Source organism: Notechis scutatus, chromosome 9 (genome assembly GCF_049901735.1).
Source record: "Notechis scutatus isolate UNSWTSFEM ecotype Mainland chromosome 9, rNotScu1.2, whole genome shotgun sequence".
In the NCBI taxonomy this organism is placed as follows: domain Eukaryota; kingdom Metazoa; phylum Chordata; class Lepidosauria; order Squamata; family Elapidae; genus Notechis; species Notechis scutatus.
Window position 1 is genome coordinate 1,606,909 of NC_142017.1, and position 27,878 is coordinate 1,634,786.

General features: G+C 49.2%; 1 protein-coding gene across 1 annotated transcript; it reads left to right on the forward strand.

Annotated features, from left to right (window-relative positions):
• On the forward strand, positions 1 to 27,687 carry SLC7A5 (solute carrier family 7 member 5). The gene is made up of 10 exons (XM_026686288.2): positions 1 to 678; positions 9,606 to 9,731; positions 18,204 to 18,309; positions 18,618 to 18,662; positions 18,780 to 18,903; positions 19,314 to 19,417; positions 20,762 to 20,858; positions 21,617 to 21,766; positions 22,004 to 22,181; positions 23,415 to 27,687. Exons 1-10 carry the CDS (start codon positions 126 to 128, stop codon positions 23,465 to 23,467), a joined length of 1,536 nt encoding a protein of 511 aa, XP_026542073.1. The 5' UTR covers positions 1 to 125; the 3' UTR covers positions 23,468 to 27,687.
• The last annotated feature ends 191 nt before the right edge of the window (positions 27,688 to 27,878 follow it).

The following is a 27,878-nucleotide window of genomic DNA, read 5'->3' on the forward strand; positions in this document are numbered from 1 at the left end:
GGGGCGCGCTGCGGCGGGCGAGCCTTTCCCACGTGCCGCCGGGGCGGGTCCCAACCGGCTCCGGCGGATAAAAGGCGAGAGCGCGTGGTGCGGCCCGAGCGCGTGGCGCGTCCTCCGGCTGCACCATGTCGGGCGGCTCGGCTAAGAAGCGCGGCTCGGCGGCGTCGGCGGCGGCCGAAGAGGAGGCGCGGGAGATGCTGGCGGGCCCGCGGGGCAACGGCTGCGCCCAGGCGGCGGCAGCGGCGGCCGAAGGGTCGGCGGGCGAGGGGGTGGCGCTGAAGCGGAACATCACGCTGCTGAACGGCGTGGCCATCATCGTGGGCACCATCATCGGCTCGGGCATCTTCGTGACGCCCACCGGGGTGCTGAAGGAGGCCGGCTCGCCCGGGCTGGCGCTGGTGGTGTGGGCGGCGTGCGGCGCCTTCTCCATCGCGGGCGCCCTCTGCTACGCCGAGCTGGGCACCACCATCTCCAAGTCGGGCGGCGACTACGCCTACATGCTGGAGGTCTACGGCTCGCTGCCCGCCTTCCTCAAGCTCTGGATCGAGCTGCTCATCATCCGGCCCTCCTCGCAGTACATCGTGGCCTTCGTCTTCGCCACCTACCTGCTCAAGCCCCTCTTCCCCACCTGCCCCGTCCCGCTGGGCGCCACCAAGCTCATCGCCTGCCTCTGCGTGCGTGAGTAGCCCCGAGCATGTGCAGAGGAGCGGAGAGGGAGGGAGGAGGGAGAGAACCTGGCCGGGTGGGGGCAGTCGTACGCCCCGTCCCCGTCCCCGTCCGGGCTGCGCAACCGGCTTCCCTCCGGCGGTTGGAAGCGGCGCTGACATCAGCCGCCCTCCTGCCCTGCCCGGGAAAGGGAAGAGCCACGTCCCACCCTCGGCCGAGGCTCGCGGGAGTCCGGAAAAGTTTCCCCGAGGCTCCTCCTGCCCTGCCCGCCCTCCGCTCGGGTCCGGGTCCCGGCCAAGCCGGCCTCTGGTGCGAGCGAAGCGGGCGCCGGTTTTCAGCGGCTTCGGAGTTGCTGGGCTCCGGGATCCAAGGCGGAGCGGGGCTTTGGCCGCCTCTCGGTGCAGCGGAGCCTTGCTTGGGGAACCAGTTCGCCTTTCTATAGTCCAACCTCCGCCCCGCCAAGGGTTTCCAGCAATCGCCCCCAAATCCCAGCTCTCTGGTTGAGGCTCTCCAAGCGCCCCCCCTCCCCCAAAGCCTCTTCTGCCTGTCTGGAAGCGGCTCAGTCTTCCCAAACGGCCTCCTTGGCTGCCCCTTCCCCTCCGCTGCCCCCCAGCTCTCCCCCCCCCGTTTCTCGTCCCACAATGTAGCGCTGTCTCTTTGGCCACCATGGCTCCGGCTCTGACGTGGGTTGTAGGCTCTGCGCCGCATCCGGCAGAGAATTGGGGTCAACCACGTTGTGCTTCGTTGCAGATGGCGGGGAGGTTTGCCGCTCCCCTTCTCCCACCCCCCCACCCCCCCATGGGAGAAAGAGACCCCGCGCCTTCCTTGGGCGAAGCGCCCAGATGCTCCCAGGTTGGGCATTATAATCTGGAGCGGGCTTTGATTTCCCTCCTCCAGAACCGGAGGGCCATGTTGTCTCAGTGGGGTGGGCCTTCGGGATGGGAAACCCTTCCCTCTGCAAAGCCCCACCCGCTGCTTGTCCTTCCCCTCCCTGCGAGGAGGGGCTGGAAGTTTGCGCCGCTGGGAGGAAGCGGCTGACTTTCTCCACGTGGGGTTGACTTTCTCCACGCAGGGGCTTAATGGAGAACTAGAAGCGTGGGGTCCCTTCACATTCAGGGCCAGATCCTTTTTCCTTCCCTCTAAACTTCGCTGCGATGCTTTGCGTTTATTTGGGGGGAAAGCAACCTTCCAAGTTTGTTTGCAAATTCTGACAAGCTCCTTTGTATCCATCTGGGCCTGCATTGTTTATTTCTGTTTGATAGCAATTTCTCAAGGTCCCAGGCAGAAAAACCAGGCTGGGAGTGAAGATGTTGAACTCAGAAGTTGCAAACAAACGGATTTCTGCCTGGGAGTTAGCATTTTCCCCAGGAGATTCTGCTGCTTCTTGCCTCCTTCTAAAAGGGCCCAAAAACAGGATTTGTGCTGATGCTAAACTGTGGTTTGCTTCATCATAGCTTGCTAAATAATCCGCGATCGGTTGGATGTTGCAGGACTTGAGACTAAACCACAGCGGGGTAATCTGTGGAATGCAGCTGCAATGGATTCCTGGAGGTTTCTTTTTTTGATAAAAGAGTTTTGTCGCTTTGATCTGCGGGCATCCATGCTGGCTGAGGATGATGGGATAGCTAATCTGGGATGCCACTAAGACACCTTGAGAGAAGGGAGATGAGAGCCCGAATTTCAGATTGAATATTTTCTTTGGATCTCCGGTGAAGTGCTGAATGAAATGAGTTGCTGAGTAAAAAGATTGAGCTTTTCCCTCAACTTCCTTGAGCCAAAATCCCTGCTGAGCCTCCTTCCCTCCCTCCCTCCCTCCCTCCCTAAGAGTTTATATGCCACCCATTTCTTAGGACACAAAGTGGTTAGCAAAAATCCCCAGCCGTTTTGAAGAAGGACAGAAAATAAAATTTAAGTATCCCAGAAGAACTGAGTAGTTAGTGCTAAAGCAGCATTTGGAAAACCTTTCTGTTTCCCCACAATTTATACCAAATTGTTGATAAGCCCAAATTTGCATGTCTGGACACCCCCTTCTATCTACGCCTGAAACCCGGTGTAGACGTGGCTGTGTGATTATGTCACTCTTAAGAGCTCTTAAGAGTCGTGCCACTTTCGCAGAATTTTCCTTGGCACAATAAAATGGCAACTCCCGGCTGGGGGATAACTCCAGAGAAGAAGTGAAAGCAGAGAAGGGTCTTTGAGGGGCACCTGGAGGGCACCGGGTTGAAGAGGGTGCTCCGGGGAAGATTGACTGGTTTTGTTCCTTTGCTCGCTCAACCGGTTGATGGATTTCCATCAGTCTTCCGCCTCTTGGTCTCCAGGTGCTTCAGTTCATGGAGGAGGAGGAGGGCCCTGGGCAGCTTTAAAAGACTGTGATATAGTCTGTGATTGGCAGATGGGAAGGTGGCCATTGAGGACAGCCCCAAAGGCTCCTTGGAAGACGAAGGCGTTGGCCTCAGGGTGGCTTTGGTGGTGTCAGCCTTCAAGATTTTCTCCCTTTGCTTTGCATCCTTCGGCTGTCATAAGTAACGGGGGGAGGGAGGGGGGGAAAAAGTATGGGAAGTGAGCTGGAGGTGTTGCAAACCAGAACTGTATAAACTGGGGGGGCGGGGAGAGTACATTCTTGTTTAGGTTTCTATTCCTTGCTTGGCTTTCTCTTCTATGCCATGCGCAGCTGCAGACCTTTATCAAACTGTGCCAAGTTCAACGGACAGAAGCCTCATCACCACCTGGAGATGCCCACATGATGATATTCACAACTTTTAATTGGATGAGCCAAATGAACTATTGGGGGTGGGAACGTTGTCATTGCTTTGTGTATGCGATTTACGCGCCCATTTTCTCAGATTCAGAATTCTTTTGTTGCAACCACTTGATTTCCAGTAAAAGATATCTTTTCTCTGATTAATGGAGTCTTAAGTATTTCTTTCTTGGATTTTGAATGGAGCACCAGCTCCAGCTGACAGGTGGTTTATTGGTCTGGTTTTAAAACAATTGCAACCTTGCAGCTCCAGGAGAAAGTCTTGCTGACACCAGGGGAGGGTTTTTCTGTCCCCAGTGGAGGGTTCGTCTCTTCCATCCCCACCCTGTGAAGATGGGAAGGAGCTTATCTGCTTGCTGCAGGCCGGCTGCTCCAAGGTTCGCCTTGTCTTCTTCCTTCGCCCTGCATGTTGACAGTCAGCCCTCCGAGGGAGGCCAGACAAGACGCACATACTGGGACTACTCTTATCGGAAGCTTGTAGTAGCGGAATCCTGCAAAGCTGGAAGCGCTGCCTTCATGTTTATTTTGCAGAAAACTAGGGAGGGCCCCTTCTGAAGCGCTTCCCACGCCCCTTTTCCTTTCGTACTTTGGCAGGAGAGTTGGCTGGATTGACGCTCTTTCTTCTCTCTCCCGTGGTCCTTCCCACGAACCAACGTGGCGGAATTGGGGTTTAGGTTGGAAAAAAAGTGACAAAGAAGACCCTTGGTGGAATGATTCAGCAGGGCCTCCCCAGCCCCCCACCCTGGATGGGCTACGGAAGGGCTCCCTTGGCTAGAGAGAGAACCCCTGGGGAGGGGCAGAGGGAGCCCCCTTTTTTTAATGCCCACTCACTTTCTGCAGGCTGGACTGAGTGAACTTAGAGAAATTGTGCGGGTTTCCTTGCAAAACCTGAAGGACCTTGTCCTTGGGTGATGAGAATTGGGCCGAGTCCTGCAATGGCACCACGTGCCTCTAAATGCCCACGTGGGCACGGGGCTGTGCCGATTTATTTATTTGGGCAAGGTCTACGGCTGCGGCCCCTCAAAAAGATTAAAACCATGTGGAAACAAGGGTGCACAAAAGGTGACAATATACCACGTGGCATCAGATCGGTTGCAGCTGCCGCCGCTACTTCTTCCTCCCGCCAGCGACTGTTTTGATTTGAGGCGCTGCAGCCATTTTCCACCTGGCTGGCTGGGAAGGGAGGCGGACGGAAGGAAGACGTGAGATTGGGGAGGGGGCATCATGTGCCGTTGCTCAGCAACCACATGGGCTCCCACCTTGCTGCTAGGTTACGACAGAATCCGTAGCAGCAAGTGCTGGCGTTGCCTAGCAACTATGCACATGATGTCTGGACTGTTTGTGTTCCTTTTTTTTTTTTGCTGATCGTCTTAGCTGCAGATTTGCAAGGATGGCAGAGCAGATTATTGGCCGATCTCTGGCCAGCATGGATGGGCCGATTTCTTGCCTGTTGGGCCAACCTGGCATTGTTTCCAGGCCGGGTTTGGCCCACGGTCAGCTAGTTGGTGAAGCAGCATCAGCGTAACATTACAGGAATTTGGAAACAGGCCTTTAGCATTGTGCATTTAATTTTTTTTACCTGGTGCTTAATAAAGAGTCCTTTGGGTTATCTTTAAAAAAAAATGCAGTTATTTATGTTGGAATTGGACCTACTGGGGTCCGAGACCTCATGGTTTGCTCTTCTGGTGCAAAACATGACAATTGGTGCGAGTAAAAGTGCAACCCCCTCCCCTCCATGGCCCTCGCTAACCCCCCCTTTTTTCCTGCTCAGTGCACCTGGCCAGTTTGGTTCACTGTTACTCAGAGCCTATTCAGGTGATGGGAAAAGCAACTCGAGCCATCCGTGCAGGCTGGCTGAGAACATGTTGTTGGGTGCCTCAGGTGTCCTTTTTCCACCCTGCTTGGGAGGCGATGAAGGATGGGCAGGTTCTGAAACCTTTTGAGGTGCTCAGCCCAGGAGGGGAATCTGTGGGCCGCAGGGCAACAGCCTCTACCACCCTCCTCCATCCCGCAGGCGAGTGTGAGTCACAACTGAGTTGCCAAGAACAGCACAACGGGCAGATTTGCTGGAGAAAGTGAGACGCCCTGCCAAGAAGTCCAGGGACTGCAGTGATTGTAGAAGGAACCTGATGGAGAGAAATAATGTTTGAATCTTCTGGCATCTCCATCGATTGGCTCATTCCCATCTTTCTTTGTTTTTACAACCGTACAATCTGCGGTGCAGTTGTTTTTTCCTGACTGTGCAAGATCTCGACACACAGCTTCTGTGGCCATTTCTTCGCCAGGAGCAAAGCAAAAATACATCACATCCCAAAAACTTGACGGGGTGTATGTGCAAGTCTGTCTTGAACGGTCTCACTGTTGACCAGATGTGTCTTGATGCTTACAAGATCTTTAGACTTTCCAGACATAAATGTGCCTGTATTGCACCTCCTACAATTTACAGCCAGGACAATTCAGTGGATGGATGGTGGCCTGAAAACCCAGGGGCTGGAGTTCACCCAACATGTCCAATCAAATTATAAATGCGTGCTTTGTAAAGCAGGCCAGAATCGCAATAATGCATCTGGTTAAGATTACACCATCCACAAAATTTGATAAATGTTAACCTTGGGTTATTCTTTGCTTGTCGAACTCGTCCCCTCTGGTTAATTTATGGTTCCAGCGTAGTTTGAGGACCCAGAAAACAAGTTAATGCCGTGAGCAGGGAAATCTTGTCCCTTCTTATAACAGGGTCTACCTGCTCGCTTGTTCCATACATTGAACAAATCAAAGAGAATTGAAGGCCCGGAGAGATGGTTTCACAGGAGCCATCGTAGGAACTTTAAAACACAACAACTGTACAAAAGGTGGGAAGGTTGGACTCCCCTTGGTGAAAGGGGATAGACGAATTCAGAGCTGGAAATAATTCAGAAGTTCTTGCAGTGCAGATAATGAAAAGGTTTTGCACTTCCTTCAAATCTCTCTCTCTCTCTTTTCTCCTTGGCATCTGATGTGTTTTAATCCAGTTTTAAAATCCTTCGTGTATTTCTAGACTGGCAAGTATTCTCTTCTATTTCTTTGAAGCAAAAACTCTGGGATTTGGGTTAGGCCTGAGGGATGATCTTGGACAAGGCTCGGATTTAAATAAGCTACTACCAGCAACAAGATGCTTGGCTGCTTGCCAGCCAAATGGCTGGTAGATCCTTGGTTGATTCTTCGCAAGCAGGACAGTTTGTGGCATTCAAGCCCCCCCAAAAAACACGGTTCGGTTTGGTTTCTTCCTCCTGTCCTGATCTTTTTCTTTTTTTTAAAACTCGTTCTGGAGTGACCGGCCTTCTTGGATTATAATGATTTAGAAATTGGGTCACAAGCCTTTGGAGACAAAAGGCCTATTTATAGGGACGAAACAGACAAACTGGTTTTGGGGGCAGCTGAAGAAGCGGACGCCAGTCTCTCTCCAGCTTGGGGTTGTCCTTGCCAACTCTGATCTCAGTTGGGGTACATTCTTGACCCATTTCTAGTCCACTGATGGCGGGATTCTTGTGTAAGCTCCTAACTTCAGCCCAAGTGAAGTCTTGGAAGAGAAGAAAGGGGTTCAACCTTGTCCAAGAGGTGGCTTTTCCCTCTTCTAAAGTTTGTCTGAAAACGTTGCATTCATAAGACACCTCCTGGATGTATTGGTTGTTTGGAAAAAGAAGAACCATTGGAGGTTGGCAAGCAGGTTGTTTTCTTGTTCTTGGCTTGAGTTCACAGACTGCAGGGGTGGGGGGGCTGAAGGGATGACTGCAGCTTTGTTGCTGACATTCATTTTAAAATCCCCCCCGGTCTACGTGGTCTAACCACGTGGTCTAAGCCCCATATTTGTTCCCCACTGATAGTGGTTATCTTTCACTTGCAGAATCTTGTGAGGCCAGTCTACAGATTGTAGACCTTCTTCCCCCACACGGTCAGAAGGTAAAGTGGAAAGAATGGCCAGTCGTTGGGCTGGGAGGGGTGGTAAATAAAGAGAAGTCCCCTCTCAGTAGGGCCCCTCACCCCAGCAGCATGGCTGCTCCAACTTTCTTTGATTCTCTCAACAAGAATCCCTTCCTTGCTCCACCAAAGAGGTTCCGTTGTGGAGAGCATCATTGACAACTGGAATCTTATGGCCGTTGTTCCTACAGACGACAAAACTTATTCCATCCATTGAGTCCAAGAATATTTAGCTTTTCAGAGGTTGAGAGCTACAAACCCAACAGCCCCAGCCTGAACCCTGGAGAATGACCCACTTTGCATATGTTCTTTTATGGGTATTGGAATCTGTACTTTCAGGGGGCGTTCATAGTCCCAGTTGTCTATTTGCAATGCTCCCTTGAACCCTCTGGAGATAATGCACGGTGATCTCCATGTTTGCAGAGCCAAAGGGCTGAGATGGGCTTTAATCCCCTGGAAAGGTTCTAAGTCCCTTGGCTGGACATCCAGTGGAGAGTAAACCCAGTTGGAAACTAAGAGCTTCTCGGGTGCAGTTGTCCTGGTTGGGGCTCTTGTGGACTCAAAAGGATTAACTCGCCTCCTTGCACCTCTGAGCCTGTAAATATTTTAAAAAGAGCACGAGAGAGAGAAATGGCTGGACTCTTCCAGCTAAGCAAGTAGAGATATCGACAGGGACCAGCAGTGGGGCCTCTCTGCTCTTTGCATAATCCCAGCCTGGGATTATATTTAGCGCTGTAGCAGCCCTGGGCCCTGTGACATTTCTCGTTTCCACCTTAGGAGAGGACCTTCTTGGCTTCCGCCACTTTTGGCTGGCGGCCCGAACTCTGCAAACACGGGGTGGGGAGGGGGGAAACCGCCAAGGTGGCTGAGTGGAGCAGGCTGGGGTGGGTGATGCAATCTCCTGCCTCTGTTGCTTGAGCCAAGAAGGGAAGGAGGCGGAAGTTGAGTCAACACATCCCTTTCCGAAGAAGAGGACGCAGCCCTCTCGTTTTCTCCGTCCACCTTAAGAGATCCTTGCCAATTGCATCAGCAAAGCCTTTCCAAGGACATAGGCGAAGCGAGAAGGGGGGTTCTTCCTTGTCTGGGCTTCGTCATGGGTGCTTAGCGGGTGTGGGACACACAACAACGTAGCTCGTAACTGTTTGGGAGCAGAGCGGGAGAGAAAGCCCAGTTTATTTGAAAAGCAAATCCATCAATCAGGGCGCTCTGGTCCTTTGCCTCCAGCCTTACAAGGCCGTGTTAGAGACCCAGCCAAAGGCAGGAGAGCACACAGAGCAAAACGTCTGCGGCAGCAGTGTGGAATTAAGCCTCCTCCTCCAAGGTAGAAAGTTGGACACAGAAGGTGCTACCAGGCTGTAATTTCCTTCCATGTACATGATGTATCAATACACAAAAGGATGCAATCTGCCCAGTTCTGTGGTGCTCCGAGCTGGGTGCCTGGCTTGCAGGCGTTTCATGACCTAACACCCCCAGTGGTGCTGATGAATGTAGGGTTTGTTCCCTGTTTATCTACAGTGGCTTGCCCTACCTGTATTGGTGGGGTGCAGTTTCCACCTTGGTAGTTCTTCGATTATTGTTTTCTGCCTGAGGGTTTGTCTCGCGTTAATCCCTGCTTATCTCCCTGTTGGTTGCTGGAGAGGAGGTGTTTTTGTTTCCTGGTTAGCTTTTTTCATTGTCTCTTTTGAATGGGGTCTAAATACAGTTTTATCTGTTGGAGTCTGATTTATCTGAAGGCGAAGCTTCCAGGAATTCTCTGCTGTTTGTAGGATTTAGCTCCGTCTAGGAGGCTCACAGTTTCTCAGGTGAAACTACGGTTGAGTCTTGTCCGTGTGTTACGCAGTTCAGAAGAGTTCACCGTGTCTTCTGCCTGTGGTCGTGGATACTCTCCGCCAGTCTTTTGCCTCTGTATCCTACACAGGGGTTACTACAGTCCTTGCCCCGTGTGTTGTAGCTGACACCTGTTGTTTTCTGCCGGGTCTTTGACTTAAGACATTTCAAAAGGTTTTGGTTGGTTCGGGTACCACCGTGATCCCATGTAGGTCCTTCCTGTATTTATGAATTACGATAAGCTGTTAATTACATGGAAAATAATCATATTAAGCGAGTGGGATTACTTTGTATGAACTTTCGGCCTTCAGCTCCTGAGACATGCTGTTTTTTGGGGGGGGGAAGGGGAATGCCTGCAGATTTACTTACTTGTTCCTCTTTCTGGTGTGTTTCTCTCCAGTGTTGCTCACAGCGGTGAACTGCTACAGCGTGAAGGCGGCTACTCGTGTGCAAGATGCCTTTGCAGCTGCCAAACTCCTGGCCCTGGCCTTGATCATCACCCTGGGCTTTGTGCAGCTGGGGAAGGGTACGTATCTCCTCTCCTGCTCTGCTAACGGGGGGGGGGAGGGCAGAAACTCTCAGGGAGCCAGACTCATTTCAAGGAGCTGCACAGCCCAGGGCTCCTCACATTCCCGCCCAGGCCGAACTGAGAAAGAAACGAAGGGCTTTGTGGGAAATCAAAAGCATTCGGCCTTTCTCGGGCAGAATCATGCAAGCAGCCCTCAATGTTCAATTGTTCACTGAGTGACCGTTGGAACTGAAAAAAGGTGACTTATTTTTCACCTGACGATGGAGGAATCCCCATGGCCAGCTGGTCAAAATTTCAGAACGCTTGGCAACTGGCATGTACTTATGACAGTTTTTGGTGTTCTGGGGTCACGTGATCCCCTTTGCGACCTTCTTACCAGTGAAGTCCATGGGGAAGCCAGATTCACTCAACAGCTGCAGAGATTCACTTAATAACGGTGGCAATAAAGGTCGTAAAATGGGACACACTTAGCTGTCTCGTTTAACAACAGAAACGTTGGGCTCAGTTCTGATCATAAATGGACATCAAAATCTACCTGTAGTTCTATTTTATGTTTGTTTATTTGTCAGATTTAGAGACGGCCCATCTCGCTTGCGAGTGTTCTGACCCAAACCTTGTTCCAAGTAAACAAGCACCAAATAGAGATAAAAGCAAAACCTTTTAATGCTTCTCTGCGAATTCTGTTAATTCACGGTTAAAAGGCTATGAAAACTAATTGTCTCTGATAAGGATGAGCCTTGCCAAGGTTGTGCAAGGCTGCCAAGAACACTAAAGATTAAGTTGCCAAGAAATATTCCAAACAAAAAGTCTTCCAACAATAAACCAAGATAGCCTGAACTTCCACAAGGCTTGAAGTGGAAGAACTTATTTGCTTCCTGCAAAGAACTCTGGTCTATCAGGCTGGCTTTTATCCCTTAAGGGAGGGGCCATCACCTTGCAGCCTTACTCCTGAATCACCTGTGCTGCTGCAGCTGCTCTTTCCTATGAGCAGCCCTGGGCACAGGCTCCTCGGGAACCTCTTCATCATTGCTGCCAGCCTCCACAATCTCCGAAGGCAGCACTCCACTCCCTGATGGTCCTGGCCCCATCCCTGCATCACACGCAGGCCCCTCATCTTAGTCCTTGCTCTCTGAGACCTCAGCCACCCACACCTGCTGCCGGCGAACCACAACAACGAGAGCAACCTGTGTAAAATTACACATATACCTACAAAAAATCTATCTTGGAAGCCAGTGTTGTAGGGCTACAAGTGACTCAGCTAAGGCCAATTTGTTCCTTGTGTCGAGAAGCAACAGCTGCTAATGCCGGAAGGAATAGCTAACATACTTGGTTCATAGCCCGGTTATTTCCCCGATGGCTGTTGAGGTAATTCCCCGTTAGGAGAATGAGCACATACAGGGAGACGTATTTGAGAGAAGTGTTTGAATAATACACACACAGCACACAGATACACTGTACAGTAAATGTAGGTTTTTACTTCCAGAAACGTTAAGCAAAGTCCAAAATAGGCAGTCCAAAGTCATTCACAGGTAAAATCAGTCAGTTTTCATCCAGGGATAATCCAAATATCAAATTCCAGTGTCAAAAACAGTTCAGTATCAGACTTACATTAAATTCATGAATATCAGTCAATTAGGAAAAAATGGAGCAAGGGCAATACTTTCCAACAGAAGGAAACAGAGATACTCACTCAGACACACTCTCTTCTGAGACTAAGACTAAGACAAACCAGGTTTCTGGCTCCATTTTATGGCCGTTTGAGAAACCACACCTAATTGCAGTTTTTAGCATGCTCTTCAAGAGACAGCATTAAAATGTCTATCCTGGTTTATATATTTCTAACCCAAATACCTGTTAGGTGACTTATATTCCTAACAATGGCCACTTCTAGAAACGGATTCAAATCCAGCGTTCTTCGGACAGCTTTGATTTCATGCTACTGCAGGGGGTGGGGGATTATTATTTTCTTTTCAATTACCCCAGAGCCCTTCTCCGGTTTTGTGTCCCTCCCTTATTCAAGGTTTTCCTTCCTGAAAATGCCAGGTTCAGATTAGATTCTTGGAGGTTCTGTCTGGCCACCACGGAGACGAAGGGACTCAAAAAAAGAATTCTTGGGATCGACTTTTTTGCCACCTCCTAACTAGCACAGTCAATGGGGAGAAGGCAAATTCACTTAATGACCATGTTGCTAACTGAACAACTGCAGGGATTCACTTGGCAACAGTGGCAAGAAAGGTTGCAAAATGGATCAAAACACACACTGCAGTTCCTTAATCTTCCTTTAGGACAGGGGTGTCCAACCTTGGGAACTTTTAAGACTTGTGGACTTCAACTCCCAGAATTCCCCAGCCAGCGTTGCTGGCTGGGGAATTCTGGGAGTTGAAGTCCACAAGTCTTAAAAGTTCCCAAGGTTGGACACCCCTGCTTTGGGATATCTGTAACTCCCCTTTTATCCATGGCCCTTAACCAGATTCCCAATTCTGGTCAAAGATGAATTCAATTCTTAGCTTTACGGGAGAACGTTAAATACATCAAATACCTCATTTTGCAATCCTGCTTGTTAATCCCTCCTTTTCCCCCCACTCCTGCCTCCTGCCTCAGGTCGTATTCCTTTTTATTCCTCTCTTTATTTAGACTTCAATATTTCAAAGGAAATCTCCCATTTTTTCAAATAACCTTCCATTCGGTCGTGTTTTTTTTTTTTCCTGACCTGTGACACACATTCTCCTTGAGTTTCTGTCATCGTGCAATTGAGTAAGTCCTGACATTTTGGAGCAGTCTGGCCCCTTCTGCATTCCTGTTGAGTTTCCTTATCACCAAACCTCTTGTTTTGGATAGAGTTTCCTTGTTTGAAGTCTAAAGTGTTTTGGGGACCATTTTTTTTTTATTTTTTTAATAAATCCAGCCCAGGGTGTCATTTCAAAAACATTTCAGCCACTCTGGCTTTTTCCACTGCATTGAAAGCCCCAGTTCAAGATTAAATCCAGAGACACCTTTCCAACTCTTCTAGGGAAGCCCCTTAGATGGTGGTTCTTCCGTATGTCCGTTAAAGTCATCTCCTTTACTCTCTACATACAAGCTACTTGTGGGTCACAAAAATTAGGAGGCGTGTGCTAGCACCTTTTCCAATTAATACACTTTAATGTTTTTAGGCAAAATAGGCATAAACTTTCATCAACTGCAGTTCACTTCATCAGGGTTCATTGTAGCTCTGGACTGATGGATGGATGGATGGATGGATGGATGGATGGATGGATGGGTAGGTTGGGGGTTGAGTAGATGGATGGATATAGGACTATGTAAAAAACGGGGCAGAGGTCTCTCAGGCTGCAACAGAGACACGCAGGAGATCCAGAGGGAGGGGGAGGAATTAAGATTTCTAAAGGAAGTCCGGAGGCTTTATTCTTTATTCTTTCTTTATGTTTATTCTTTAAAGAATAAAGCTAACTTTGTTCATTGTGCTGCTTCCGTCTTCACGGGGAAGACCTCGTGGCACAAAACTCTCGGGAACTCCTTGCCATTGGCATAAATGGCTCCTCAATTTTTTTTATTTATTTATTTTTACTTAGTGATGAGCAGATAAGGAGGATAGGAAACTTTGGGAAGAAATAAAGTTTCCTTTTGTGGGGCAGAATTAAGGTGGGAGTGAAACCCTTTAGAGCAATCTGAGGCATGATTGTTTAACAAGAAAAGAATGCAGATCTCATTGTCCTTATAGAAGGTTTTCCTTCCTTCCTCCCTCCCTCCCTCCCTCCCTCCCTTCCTTCCTTCCTTCCTTCCTTCCCTTCCTTCCCTTCCTTCCTTCTGTTTCTCCTCTTTCTACCTCAGATATTAAGGCAGATATTTGCATCTGGAATTTGACTTGGACAAAGACACACCCAACCTTTGTCCGTCCCCCCCAAAAAAGTCCAGCCCTGCTTTTAGTTTGCACATTGCTTCTCTGGCTCTTGCAAACCTCCCCCCCCTCCCCAAGAGATGGGGTTTACATAAGCACATTGGAGGGGGAAATCCCCCCTTCCTCTTCCTGAAAGCGATGTAAGGTCAAGTGAGGACATCGCAGAGTTGCTGAACTGCTTTTCCTTCCCTGAAAGGGAATTATTATTATTATTTTTCCCCCCATCTGCCTGCATGCCAGAACTTACATTCCAGTAGACAGTTTGTCTTCCACTGGAGACGAATTCTCTGGGACCCATATGCAAATCCAATTTTAAAGGAGGCACGTTGCGCAATTTAGCTCCTTTTCTCCTCCTCCCCCCCTTGGAGAAACCACGACAGGACAGCACAAGTGGTTTAAATCCTTGGAAGTGGCTTTCAAAGAGACCTGGATCTCGGAAAGCTCATGTAGAACCTGTTGGCTAGAAAAACGCACCGTCTGAGGTTGCAGGGCGAACCTCAGGTTCAACGTTACAGGTGAAGAATTTGCCTTAATTCGTTTTGCATCTTGAGAATGGCGTCCAGGTCGTCTCCTTGACCCCAGCCCTGTGAAATGCTGAAGATGCGTTTGGCTGCAGGATTCGGATTGTAAGGAGCTGGCTTGCTCTCCCGTCGCCCTGTTCATTTCTCCTTGCTCTGGACGCAGCCACAGGGGAAGGCGGTCCTAGCCGTGAAGGTAGTTGCCGGGGCCTGAGGCTCTCGCCAGAACCTCGGAGTCTGAGCCAGCCGGCGCCTGCCTTGCAAATGGGGAGGAGGCTTGGCCTTTTGTCGGTGGAGATTCTCCGTCATCCAGCTCAGGGTTGGTGGTTGTCCCCAAAGTGCTGTTTATTCCCCAAAGGCCTTTCTTGGTTTTTTTTTCTCCTCCCTTGAAAAGGTTTTGCTTTTCATCCAAGAAGCTTCTTCAGTTCTATCTTCCACTCTCCTCCAGTCAGAACTGGAGAAGCTTCTTGGATGAGAAGCGAAACCTTTTCAAAGACAAAAAAAATCCAGTTGCCTTTTGGGAAGGAAAAATAACAAAATAAAAAAGCACCTTTGGGAGCTTGGCATCTTCGTTCCCCCATCCAAATGTTGGGACTTCCCCAGAGATGTTTTTCATCACTGCCGCATAGAAAAAAAACCAGGATCTTGAAAGCCTGTCCAGGTTTCTCCGGCTTGTTTTATTCTCGAAGAGATCACGGTGAGGGGTTGTTTTGAGTTTCCCTCTGCAAGTGTCCCCCTCCCCCGCCCTCCCCTCTCTGCCCTCCAAGGCCAGTTCTGCCTGTCTTCCCAGCTGGATCCCATCTTGGCAACCCAGGACCAAGAGACAAGCCAGCCTGTCTCCTGCATTGATTCCACAAACCCAGCCGAGGCGGAGAAAACCCCTGGCATGGCTTGCGTTGGGCAGGGGCAAAGGGGGGGGTCCTCATTCCAGCTGGAAGCCGCCCCTTGGAGCCAGGGCAGGGAAGAGGAGCCTGTCTCCCTTGCAATGGGTGGGGCAGCCCCACCTTAATCCGTGGGAATCCAGGCAGCCACGGCCGCAGCCTCCTGGGGGCTTTCCCAACCTTGTGCCAATCCCGTCAGCTTTTTCCAGCTGGGAGAAGAATTTGTGGTCAGCCCGGCAGAGACGAGGCCGTGGGGCCACCTCCGATTGTAGTTGTGGTCCTGGCCTTGGCAACGGGGATAATAAGGCCCCGTGGGTGTCTTGCCTACCAGCTTTGCTCGCCACACCTTTTTGGTAGGGAAGTGCGTGGGGAAAATTAGTTTATTGCCCCATAAAATTAGTTTATTGCCGTTACATGAATGGGGCGTGTTGTGCCATCTGGACGGCTGGTGGGTTGGACGCCTGAGAAAAAGGCAAGAGGTGCGGCTCAGGCGGGCAGCGTCTGCTGATGGGACCAGGAAAGGATCTTCTCGACTCCTGGATGGGGGGTGGTGGTGGTGGACCAGCCCGGAAGGTCTCTGTTACTGTGGGCTTCGTCTCCCAGCAGCCTCCCCTTGTGGAGTTGTCATCCCCAACGTCTTAAGGGGGCCTAGGTTGCTTCTCCTGCTCAGGCAGGATCGTATGTGCCAGCTTTGGCCCAGGTGCCAGTCTGCACCCAGGGATCTGCTCTGATTTGCTCGTTGCTTACCTGGCCCAAATACCACCTTGCCGTGGCTTGTGAGCAGCGTCTGGAGGGAAGAGTGGCAGATACACAATGAGAAGCTCTTGCAAGGTTGGCCCCACGTTATTTGGGGTGGGGGCTGTTCCCAGGTGGGGAACAGCTAATCTTGATCATCTGTCCCACGGACGATCTGCCTGTTTCTCAAATCTGTAACCTCAATCCTCGCATGCTGCATCTCTGGGTGAAAACTGACCGTACGAGACCTGCTTAGCACCCATCGTGAAGTTATTTCTTCCAGGTCCCCAAAACGACACCATGCACTTTCTTTATGGTCGTCCGTCTACAGACAGACTCTTGCCAGACTACTAGCTGCATAACTACAGCCTGTAAGCTACCAGGGAGGGGCCGTCTTCAGCCTTCTCCTGCCTACCAGACTTGGCAAGCTCTGCTGCCTCTTTGCCCTCTGGGAGGCAGCCCCTCCCTCCTGGGAATCCAGATTACATTCCACCCCAATTTCAGACCGAGCCTTTGAACTCTCCCTGGTTGTCTTTCATCTTGCAGGTTCCCTCAGCCGCTCCTGTGGCTCTCCATGCCGCCGGCTACAATCATCTCCCTTAACAGCCTCTTTCTGCCGACGTGTATAGATGCGATCTAAAAATGCGTCTCCCGGGCATGAAATGGGACAGCAGCTCTATTTTTGTTCTCCTCTCCCTAAATACCGCCATATTCTCATTGAAAGGGCATGTTGCCACTGGATGCGGTTTTGGCCACTTAAGGGTTGCTGGCAGGATGGGTTAATTTTAGAGAAGAGCAGAGCCAAAGAGGTGGTTGAGCCTGGCACCATGGCAGGACTATCGTGGTCTGTTTGGGCACCAGTTGTGGAGTCCCCAGAGAGCTTCTGGATATCTGCTTGAGTCTATATTAGCGGAAGGCTGGGGAGGTCAAGCAGACATATAAATAGAGGCGGCCATTTTGGGCAACAGCAGGTGGCCAGAGGTATTGTTCACTAAGATGGTGTCTTTAGCAACTTCTAGCAACTCCTGGGCTCATCAACTATGATGGGATCAGAATAACAGCAAGGAGGACAGGTGTCTGACCCCTTCTGACCAGGGTTGGGAGATGTTGTGGATGACTTCATGGCGCCTTGGATTGGGTTTATCATCTGGAGATTATAGCTAATTTGGTGGAGATGGCTCTGCGCTGCAGATCTTGGTGACTAACTGGGGACATTCATCCCTCTTAACCATAGTTTGTGGGCCATGCTAAACCACAAGGACCTGGGTTGACACACGTGCTGAGCCAAAGTCCACCAAACCAAACCACACGGTTGCTTTGCCCAGTGGGTGGACCTGTCAAGTTCCCACCATCACTTGATCTAGGAGGCAGGAGCTTCTGTGTGGGTGACATGACATCTTCCCACAACTCTCCTTGGCTCCTCCTGGCAGGTGGACAGAAGGAAGGGATGGGGCCCAGGGTGGCTTTCCAGTCTTGGATGATGGACCTCTTTGAAGGGGACACATTGGATGGTTCTGTAGTTGTCCTTTTTTTCTTAAGTTCTTGATCTGACTGACCAGCCTGAGTCCAGTGGTGCCTGACTGGTGGTGAATGGGAGAAAGCTCCTTTGATGGGGTGGGCACCTCCATTTTTTCATCTTTCTGCCCTTCCATGAATTAACGGAATGGAGAGTTCAGAAAAGGATAAAGAGTGGAGCTCTCACTGTTGGTGCAGCAGGAGGCATAGGATGGACTCACTGGAGAGGCAGGCAGTTGAGGGGTGGCCTGGCCAAAGCCCCCTCCCTACCTGAGGGCTCCTTCCTTGGAGGAGGGCCAGGCAATAACCCCTCCCCCCTTCTCTGCTAGGACAAGTGTGTGGCCTTCAGATCAAAAGACACACAATTCCGCTTCTGCCAAAGGTTCCTTGCAAGTAAAATAAACACCACAAGCATCTTGAAAGAACCTTAAAACACAACAACAGGCCATTGTAAGCCCAGCTTCCTTTCTCCGTGTTTTCCTGGGCTGCTTCCGCTGTTTTTGACTTCAGATCCTGAGTGAGGGGCTGCTCCCAGTGCACAGGGCATGCAGGGGCTCCAAGGGAAACATCTCTCAGGTTTGCTTCGAGTCCCGTAGGGCGTGACGTTCACACTCGTTTTCCTGCCTTTTTCAGCAAGCAACCAGTAAGCAATTAGAGGCCCATCGTTTGTGCCTGGTGTCCTTTCAAATGGTGTCTTGGGCCATACGCAATTCCAAAAGTCCGGTGGCCTATTTTAAACCTTCCTCTTTGCTGTGCGTGTGGAAAATGCAGTTCTGGGGCTCATGAACGTCAAGAGAGATTTTTTTCCAATTCCAATGATGGCAGTTGTAACCCACTTCGGTTCTCGTGGTTTCCCAGCTCCTTTGCAGCAGGGGAAAGACGCCGCCCCCTGCTTACACTGGCTCGCCTTCCTTCACTCCCACAGGTGATGTCGTCAACCTCAGCCCCGAATATTCCTTTGATGGCACCAAAACAGACGTGGGCAACATCGTCCTGGCATTGTACAGTGGCCTCTTTGCCTACGGAGGATGGTGAGTCGTGAGGGGACGGCGAGAGTAGTGACCCAGGGGGAAGCTGTCCTGGGGTGTGCACCTCTTGTGTTCCAAAACAGGGAGAACCTGCTGCTACCGTCAGGAACAAGGAGGTCCCGGGGGCAAGGAGAGCGAGTGATCTTCACATCTCCTGATCTGGGGAGCCCTGTTGTTTTGGGTGTGAGAGAAAGAGCTGCGCTGAGTTGCCACGTTGTTCTCGCTCTACACAGTCAAGATGGCTATTTCCCCCCCATCACAACGCTGCGTTGTAAACTCAAGAACCTTTTCCCCTTCTTTTCAAACTGCAGGAATTACTTGAATTTTGTCACAGAAGAGATGATTGACCCTTATAGGTGAGACTCTCCAAACCCCGCGGGGGAGAAGACGGCCTTGCGTAGACTCGCTGGCTATTATTCCGGCCAGAAGCAACAAGACTTCGCTCTTAGCTCTGTTCTCCTGTCTCCTTCCAGAAACCTCCCTCTGGCCATCATCATTTCCCTGCCCATTGTCACCTTGGTGTACGTGCTGACCAACCTGGCTTACTTCACCACCTTGTCAGTCAACGAGATGCTGGTGTCAGAAGCCGTTGCCGTGGTAAAGTGCAACCGTTCAGGAAGGGACGCTCAAAACCAAGGGAGCTTCTCTTCGCTTTCTCGTTTTCCTCTGTGGCCTGTTTCAACGCAGCCCACTTCTTCCAACTTCTTCCTTTTATTGATGGGGTTCTCCCTTTTTTGGGGGGGGGTTAGGGGGTGCACTGCCCACCCTCCCCGAGAATCCAATGAAATGTTTATTTGTAATCCTCCCTCTCCCCAAGTGGGAAAACCAAGGGGACTCCGCTGCAAGGGCAGAATTCGAACAGGCATCTTTAGGGTTCCCTGTTTTCCCTGCCGGGTTGCAAACCAAGTTTAGCGCCCTTTGCATCCCTCCTGCCGTTTCCGTAGAGGTTTCCAGGAGTCTTCGAGGTGGAATGTTTGACCCTGTTCTTCCTCCCTATTTGCCGACAGGATTTTGGGAATTACCACCTGGGTGTCATGTCTTGGATAATCCCTGTGTTTGTGGGTTTGTCTTGCTTTGGCTCCGTCAACGGCTCCCTTTTCACTTCGTCCCGGTAAGTTTCTGCTATATAAGGAGAATAAAACCGTCTCTCTAAAAATGGAAGCTGATCTTAATGCACATTTTGCCCTGCAGGATAAAATTTTGGAAAACTTGCAATTGTTAAGATAAGAGAGAGAGAGATACAGATAGCTAGACAGCTAGACAGACAGACAGACAGATAAAGATAGCTAGCTAGAGATAGATAGATAGATAGATAGATAGATAGATAGATAGATAGATAGAGGTAGATGCTGTAGATAGGTGTAGATTGACAAGCAAAATATAGGAGTTGGACTGCAATATATACTTATATTTTATAAATGAACTTATTTTGCGGGCCCCAGTCTGCTGCTGTTTAAAAGAAGCATGAAGCTCCAGGCCTTTGACCAGCGGTTGTAAGATCTCCCCCACAACACACATACTTTATTCTATCCAGCCTGGGTTTTTTGCTGTCTTTGATCTTCCTTCCTTACAATGGGTCTTATTGTAATGGCCTTATTTTGACGTTTGAGTTGTCAGGGAGCCCAGCACTGTGCAAGTGCGATAAGTAAATAAACAATAACCTTTAATCAGTGGCTTCTTCTGTGTGCAAAACTGGTCTAACTAGCTCAGCTGCTCAGTCCAAGAGGATTTCCTCCTGCTCAGGAGAAGAAGAGGCAGCAGCCCCCTCCCCAGGGGTGGGATTCTACAGGTTCGCACCTATTTGCTAGAACCGGTTGTTAACATTCTAAGCAGTTCAGAGAACCGGTTGTTAGAAGAAATTACAGGGCTAATCCTGTAAGGAAGGCAGGAAGGAAACATTCTGGTGTTGCTTACAGAAACTGCCCCTCCGTTAACCCTTATTACATTCTTGGCAGGACTAGACTTCCTGTCTCTGGAATGTCTCTGGAGTTTTTTTCCCCTCCTTTGCTGGTACTTTGCTTGTGTGGAGTGACCATTCAAAGTTACAATGGCACTGAAAAAAGTGACTTATGACCATTTTTCACACTTACGACTGTTTCAGCATCCCCTCAGTCATGAGACGCCAGGCGAGGAGATGCGTGCCTCGATGTGAGTGATATTGAATTGGCCACACCCAGCCAATAACACGACCACCAAGCCACATCTACCCAGTCACATGACCACCAAGCCATGCCCACCAACTTAGCCACGCCCACAGAACTGGTTGTTAAAAATTTTGAATCTCACCCCTGCCCCTCCCCCATTTCCAGTCTTCCTAAACTGACCACTTGGAATAGGATTGGCCTGGCCCTCAAGCCTTGTAAACAGCCCAAGGCAACTCCCGAGACCCCCAGACAGCCTGAAATCCATCTGCTGAAAGAGTATAAACTAACATTTTTAATTTAATCTCTTTTAGGCTTTTTTTTGTAGGTGCTCGGGAAGGGCACCTGCCTTCTGTCCTGTCCATGATCCACCCCCGGTTGCTCACTCCTGTGCCCTCCCTCGTCTTCACGGTAAGGAGGCTCGCAGGAGTGCTGAGGTTCCTTCTGGGAGAGGCTGTGTGTGTGTGTGTGTGTGTGTTGTGTTTGTGTGGGGGGAAATCCCATCTCAGTGCTTTTGAAGCTAGTTGTCTGATAGAATAGAATAAGGGCCTTCAAACTTGGCAAGTTTAAGACTTGTGGACTTCAACGCCCAGAATTCCTGAGCTAACATGACTGGAAGAGGAATTCTAGGCATTGAAACCCACAAGTCTTAAAGCTGTCAAGTTTGAAGACCCTTGGAATAGAACATTGCTTTCTAACTTCAGTAAGCATCTAGTCCTGAACAATAACTCCACACCTGCCCAGTTGTGAGAGTTTTGGAAGCCTGCAAGTTTGGGGATGCCCCTTGAGGGTGAGAAGGTTGCTCCAGAACTTCTGTGTCCCTCTCCTTCCCCTGAAGCACCCAAGCAAACAGTGCATCCCCTTTTGAATGCAGCCACCTCATGTTCTCCTTGGTGGATCCCAGTTCTCTGGACTTCCTGTCCCTCTGTGGAGCTCTCGTTGGCTGTCTTTCTGCTTCTGTACCCCACTCTGAGCTCCGAATGGCAGACCTCACTCCAATGGGCAATATCCACCGTTTGCAACCACTCTATCCCCACGTTTGCAGAGTCTCTGAACTTTGGATGAAGCGAGCGTTGGTTGAGGTGGCCCCCTTCTCTGAAGCGGCCATCTCCCAGCTCCTGCACGGCACTGATTTCTCTCTTCGCCCCCTTCTCTCCGGCCGTCTCTAGTGCCTCATGACTTTGTTCTACGCCTTCTCCAACGACATCTTTTCGGTGATCAACTTCTTCAGCTTCTTCAACTGGCTCTGCGTGGCCCTGGCCATCATCGGCATGATGTGGCTCCGGTACAAGAAACCAGAGCTAGAGAGGCCCATCAAGGTGAGCTTGTCTGACATTAACCTGGAAGGTTCTGGGACCGGTTTTGCAAGGGATCCCCTTAAAGGACCGTTTGGGTCCTCTAATAGATTTTCAGTCCTGAAGCTAGTCCAGATCTGAGGATCCTTGGGATTGTTTGGGCGTAGGCACAGGCCTGGTGGGTCTTTGGACCAAAGAGCTCTTGAGTTGTTCCCTTCGTGCTTCTATCACCCTTGGCCTCCCTTGTGTTCTCCCATGCAGGTTAATATGCTGTTGCCCATTTTCTTCATCCTTGCGTGCAATTTCCTCATCGCCGTCTCCTTCTGGATGACCCCGAAAGAGTGTGCCATTGGCTTCGCCATCATCTTCAGCGGAGTCCCCGTGTACCTGATTGGTGTCTGGTGGAAAAACAAACCGAAGTGGCTCCTGCAGAGCATCTGTGAGTACTCGGGTCAATTCCCAGGAGCTGTGCTGGATGGCATGGGTGGTGAGAGAGAGAGAGTCACCCACAGATCTTCTCCTCAGAGATGGGGTAGCCCTTCCACCGGGTTTGAACCTTTCTTTCGGTGCCACCAGAACATGAGAAATGGCGGGAAGAGGCTATCTGGATCTTCAGCAATCACACCTGGTAGATGCCTGAAGGAAAGACAGGACTGGACATGATTGGGAGGGGCACCAGCCACTTCCCCTAGCCAAGCCATGTGGGTGTCCACGCCCTGGTGTCTCTTGAAAGGAGCAGCCAGGCATGCTTGGGCTTGGCAGCAGCCGATGCCAAACTCAGCCTCCAGGTGTTAAGGCCGTCTCGATGGTAACTGTGGGAACTGAAGCTGGGACAGATGGAAGCTGGACTTTGGCATGTCCAGCATGTCTTCTGTGCTGAAACCAACCTCAGATTCCATTTTACCAGTAGAGGAGAGAATCTTTGTAACTCAGGGTTGACAGGAGGGGTCCTTGGTGCTCTCTGAGGTTGGTGGTTTTCTTGCAGATGTTTCATTACCAAATTCGGTAAGATCATCACTGTTGATGATGCTACCTAAGTGATTAATGAAACATTTGCAAGAAAACCACCAAGCTCAGAGAGCACCAAGGACCCCACAAACCCCAGTTTTACAATTTTACACATTTGTGGATCCAGTAATTCAGAGGAATCCCTTCTTTTCTCTTTTGGGGAAAGAGAACCCCTAAAATTATCCAAGTGACTTTCTTGGCTATGGATGCTTCTGCCATCCATCAGTTTCTTGTTCAAGGAATTAACCGCCCTTCTATTAAAAGCCCCTTTTCTTGTCCTGCAAAGTCCATTCTGGACGGAGAATAGGCTGGCGGAAGAAATTATTCCAAGGGACGTGGGTGGAAATTTTGCCAGGATTTTAACTGGAATCACCTGATCCTGGTCCCTCATGTAATTTCCCAAACCCTTTTTCTTTTCGGTCCACCCACAAGGCACCAGTCAGTGTGGCCAAAACTAATTTTCTAGGAATTCACAATGAATCCCCACCACACCCCAGGATTCCTGGGTGCAGAAGCCGTCCTCATGTTTTTCTTGCAGTTTGCAGTTCTTCTAGTGGTATGAGCACCTCTCTTTGTGTCCTGGATGGCCAATTTAGGTGTGGCAGTGACCTCAAAAGCTCATTCTGGTCGTGTAATCGTCCTCCTTTTTTCCCCTCACCAACAGACTCCACCACAGTCCTGTTCCAGAAAATGATGGAAGTGGTTCCTCAAGAGTAAAGGAGTGAAGGAGGGTGTGTGTGAAACCATCGATCTTTAGTTCAAGCCAACGCACAACATTGTTTTTGAAACACAAGTATGTCTGATTCCTCCCTGGAAAAATGGAAACGGCAGAGACAGCCTGGAGATCTCTCGGCCCACCTCTGGTCCTCTTGAGGTCTTCCCTGACCAGGCCCTTGAGAAGATGCTGGCAGAGAAGAACCATCCCAGGTGCAAATTTTTAAATTGGGAAGAGGAGGTCGCTTAGAAGAGAAAAGAGGCCTCCACCCAAAGTGGGGAAGCCCACAAGGATGTTTTGTTTACATGCTCAACTATGGACTTTATTTAGTTTTTCCACCAGCTGGCAGAAAAAAAAAAGAGGAAAAAAAATGCAGACGATAGATGAGATCCAGCAACGTAGGGTGTTCCTCAAAAGACGTCTGCCGACATTGAACACTCCTTGCCAACAAAGGGGGCTCTGCAGAAGAAGACAACCCCACAAACTGACGTCAGGCTGAGCGGCCCCCACCTCAGCTCTTCTCATTCTCAGTGGACTGAGTGGTTCTGACATGAGCATTTTTTAAAATTGTTTATTAATTTTTTTAGTGACATTATTTTTAAAGCTTTCTCCTCCTTAAGACTCCCACCTGACCATGTTGTGTCTGTTTCCCATAAGGGGTTTTGTACAGTTTTAATTGGCATCCTGACAAATTCCCCCATCCGGGTCAGGCTGAAATTTCTAGACACTCCTCAAACTAGGATGGATTCGTGCAACTGTCTCCAGGGCAGTACTCCTCAATTTGGGCCAGTTTAAGCCGTGTGGGCTTCAACTCCCAGAATTCCTGGCTGGGAAATTCTTGGGAATTGGAAGTCCATACAGTTTAAATCAGGGGTCGCCACCCTGGGCAACTTTAAGACTTGTGGAATTCTGGGAGTTGAAGTCCACAAGTCTTAAAGTTGCCAAGGTTGGAGATGCCTGGTTTACAGTGCTCCACACTGAGAAAAAAGCCACTGAATTTGCCAGTTGAGGGAATGTGATGCATGACGTTGGAAAGTTTTCTTACTTGGCGTCCTTGTTTGAAACGCATTTCCTACTAGCATTCAGTGGTTCTACTAAACGTATTACATTTTTGTTTCCTCGCTGCACAGAATGTCATTCGTTACAGCACCATAAATGTATTCTTAAGAACGGGCTGGAACCGACTATCCTGTGCGGTGGATGACATGGGAAGCATAAGGCAGAGGGGGGCACCAAGTGGGAACAAGCAGAACATCCATGTTCTGTGCACATCTGTGTGTCTGTTTTTTTATGCACGCGTGTCTGCTTCCGTGCCACTTTTCTTGGTCCATAGCTTTTCTCAAACATGCAACTAGACTTTGGCCAAGCAAGCAACAGGGTAGACTTTGGAGCTATAGAGTGAAGAATTGAAATCGGCACTTGTGTGATTTATTGTCTGTTATGGCTCTCTCATGGGACCGCATTGCTTAGAATTGGGTGGGATGCTTCGACTCATGGGATATGTTTTTCTTTCTCTTCCATTCTTGGGGAATGTCTGGTCTGGAAAGTTTGGTTTCTCTAGAGCGGGAGGGGTCCAACCTGGGCAACTTTAAGACTTGTGGACTTCAACTCCTAGAATGTCTGGATCTCAGATGCATGGAGTTCAACTCCCAGAATTCCCCAGCCAAGACACTGAAGTTGAAGAGTTGAAGTCCACACATCTGGGAGTCTGGACATTCTGGGAGTTGACGTCCACAAGTTTAAAAATTTGCCAAGGTTGGACGCTCCTGATTTAAACTTGAGCTGCAAAAACTTTCAGCCAGCGGGGGCGCAGAAATCCAGACGGGACAGCACCTCCGTTGAATAAAATATATAAATCCAAACTTTATATCGTCAAGCAGGATGCAAGAAGTGGTTTTCCTTTGTTCTTGCTTGCAAGATGCTAACCTGCACATGTCTTCATTGTTTGCTTCATGGAGTTGTGAACATTGTGGTTATTGAAACAAGGAAACAGGCAAAATAATTTGGCGGGGGAAGAATAGTTGAGGGCAGTCCATCTGTCAGTTGTGATGCCAACAAATGCAGATTCTAAAAACCCAGGCGCCACAATGTCGAACATCATAGTGGGGGCATTTTTAACTCTTTCTGCCATGTTTTCTAGAGTCCTCCGTGCAGCTGCTCTGAATCCTCTTCCCATCTGTTGTCTGTTGCAAAATGATTTTTCTGCCTTAATATTTTCCCAATATTAAGGAAATGGGCTGCTGTTAACCTTTACAATTTCTAAATAACATGGCGGTTCAGAAATGCTGAAGTCATCATAGTGATCATGTTTTATAAAGAGGGACAATGCCATCCTTCTTCGGCACATCTGGTGAGGTTTGGTCCCTTTACTGTTAGGTGCTCTTTTGCCTGTGGACAGTATGGCACCCAGATCTCAGGTCCTCCAGGTGGGTTGCGTTACAACACCCTTTGTCCCCCGCCTGCCCAATTCACACTTTTTACAATGAGCCATGTAGCAGTTTCCCATCCAAATAGTGCACCTGCTGTGGGCACCCCCTGGCTTTGACCATGATTTCACTCACCAATTTAGTATGCTGGGCGTTGTATTTCTTAAGGAGGGCAGAAATGTGGAGTACAATCCCCGGGTGAGAACTGCAAAAAAAAAAAAAAAGATTGCAGTTCAGAGCTTTCCAATTCACTCTCTTCCCCCAGGGACAGGCCATTCTGCTTCGTCCCACTCATTTCCGCTGCTTTACCACGCAAAAATATTTGGCATTCTCTAGGCATTTATTAAGCACGCTCAAGTTTTGCGGAGCTTTGTAGAATTGCTTGTGTGTGTGTGTGTGTGTGTGTGTGTGTCCCCACCCTATTTCTTTTGTTCTTAGTTGTGCCTTATTGTTTTTGGACTTCTGCAAAGAGGCCTACTGCCCGTTTTGGCTTCAGTTGCACTCACCGTTACCGGTGGAGCCAAAAAGTCAAACCTCACAGGCTGCAACTTTGTAAAAAAGAAACCAGCCTGCCAACCTAGGAACGGCTTTGCTTTGTTGTGCGTTGCCCAGGTGTCTTTTACCATGTCTTTTCTTTGAGCCACGTAGTGCAGTTCTGCACCTCTTTTATCAGCTTTGTGCATCTGCCTGGCTGACTTTCTAGTTGCTTGATGTCAAGCGTGCCTCAAGAAAAGGCTAAGGGTGCAATTGTGCGTGAGCATTGAGCCAAAAATCCATCTCTAGTCTTCTGAGACCACAAGGCCCCAATGACCGAGGAGAGCTCTCCAGCTGGTTCCCAAACAAAGGTGATGTTTCCTCAACTAGAGCAGAGGGGTGTCCTAGCTTGGCAGCTATCACACCTGTGAGCAATGGCTGGCTGAGGAATTCTGGGAGTTGAGGTCCACAAGCCTTAAAAGGTGCCAAGCTTGGACACCCCTGAACTAGAGTGGAATGGCCACCCAGGCATGTTACGATCCTTCCTGGACCTCTTACTCTTTGTCTTATGGATGGATGAGGCTCATTTCAGGAGTGGAATATTTGAGGAGGGGGATCCTCTGTACGTGGAGAATGCAGAAAGACCTTGTAGCCCTATTTAAGGTCAAAGGTTTACGTGCTCGAGCAAATGACCACTCCTTCTCCCAAAAATGGTGCTTTTCAGAAGAATGCAAAACCCCAGCATTCCAGGCCCGGGTTTTCTCAGCAATTTGCTTGAAAAGTTCATGTGGATTTCCCTTGTCTTAGGTTGCATCTCTGTCCTTAATCAGTCTTCTTTTTAATCCCTTGGAAGCAGATTAATCGCACAACATTTGCACAGGCAACAGGGTTGTTACCTTTATAACTACTGAGTGAAATCTGACTCCTGAGAAATCTATATTTTCTTTTAATATAGTTTTTTTTAATAAAATAAAAAGAAATAATGAAGTCTTTAAGCTAAGGAAAAAGAAACATAATTTTGAAAACTTTTTGTTACATTTGGAAAATAAATATTTTTACTAATTTAATTATTGTGCTCTATTTTAAACAAGTATTGGTATAGAAAGCGCAGCTCTATTATCTGATATTTTGCATTTGTTCATATAGAGTTGATCTAAGATTTGTGCTGCTTTTTTCATGAGTTCTGTAGCAAAAAGAGTCGATTCTGCCTTGTAAAAAGATGTGTCATACAGTCCAGTCTGTCTTTTTTTTTTTTACTGTGTTTTTCTCCCCTTCTGGTTTTGTTATTGTTCATTATAAACCATAGCTATTCCATTTTAAAATGTTCTGGTTTTTATTTGAACAAAGTTTTCTGAATTTCTAGCTTGCTGCTCTGAGTTGAGTATTTCTTGGTTCGCTTGTTTAACGTGGATCTTGGCAGGGTCTTCCCCCGAGGAACATCCATTTCTGATCCTTTACCAATCGGAAAAGAAAATCAAGATTATTTAGGCAGGTCCATATGGGTGAGCAGGGA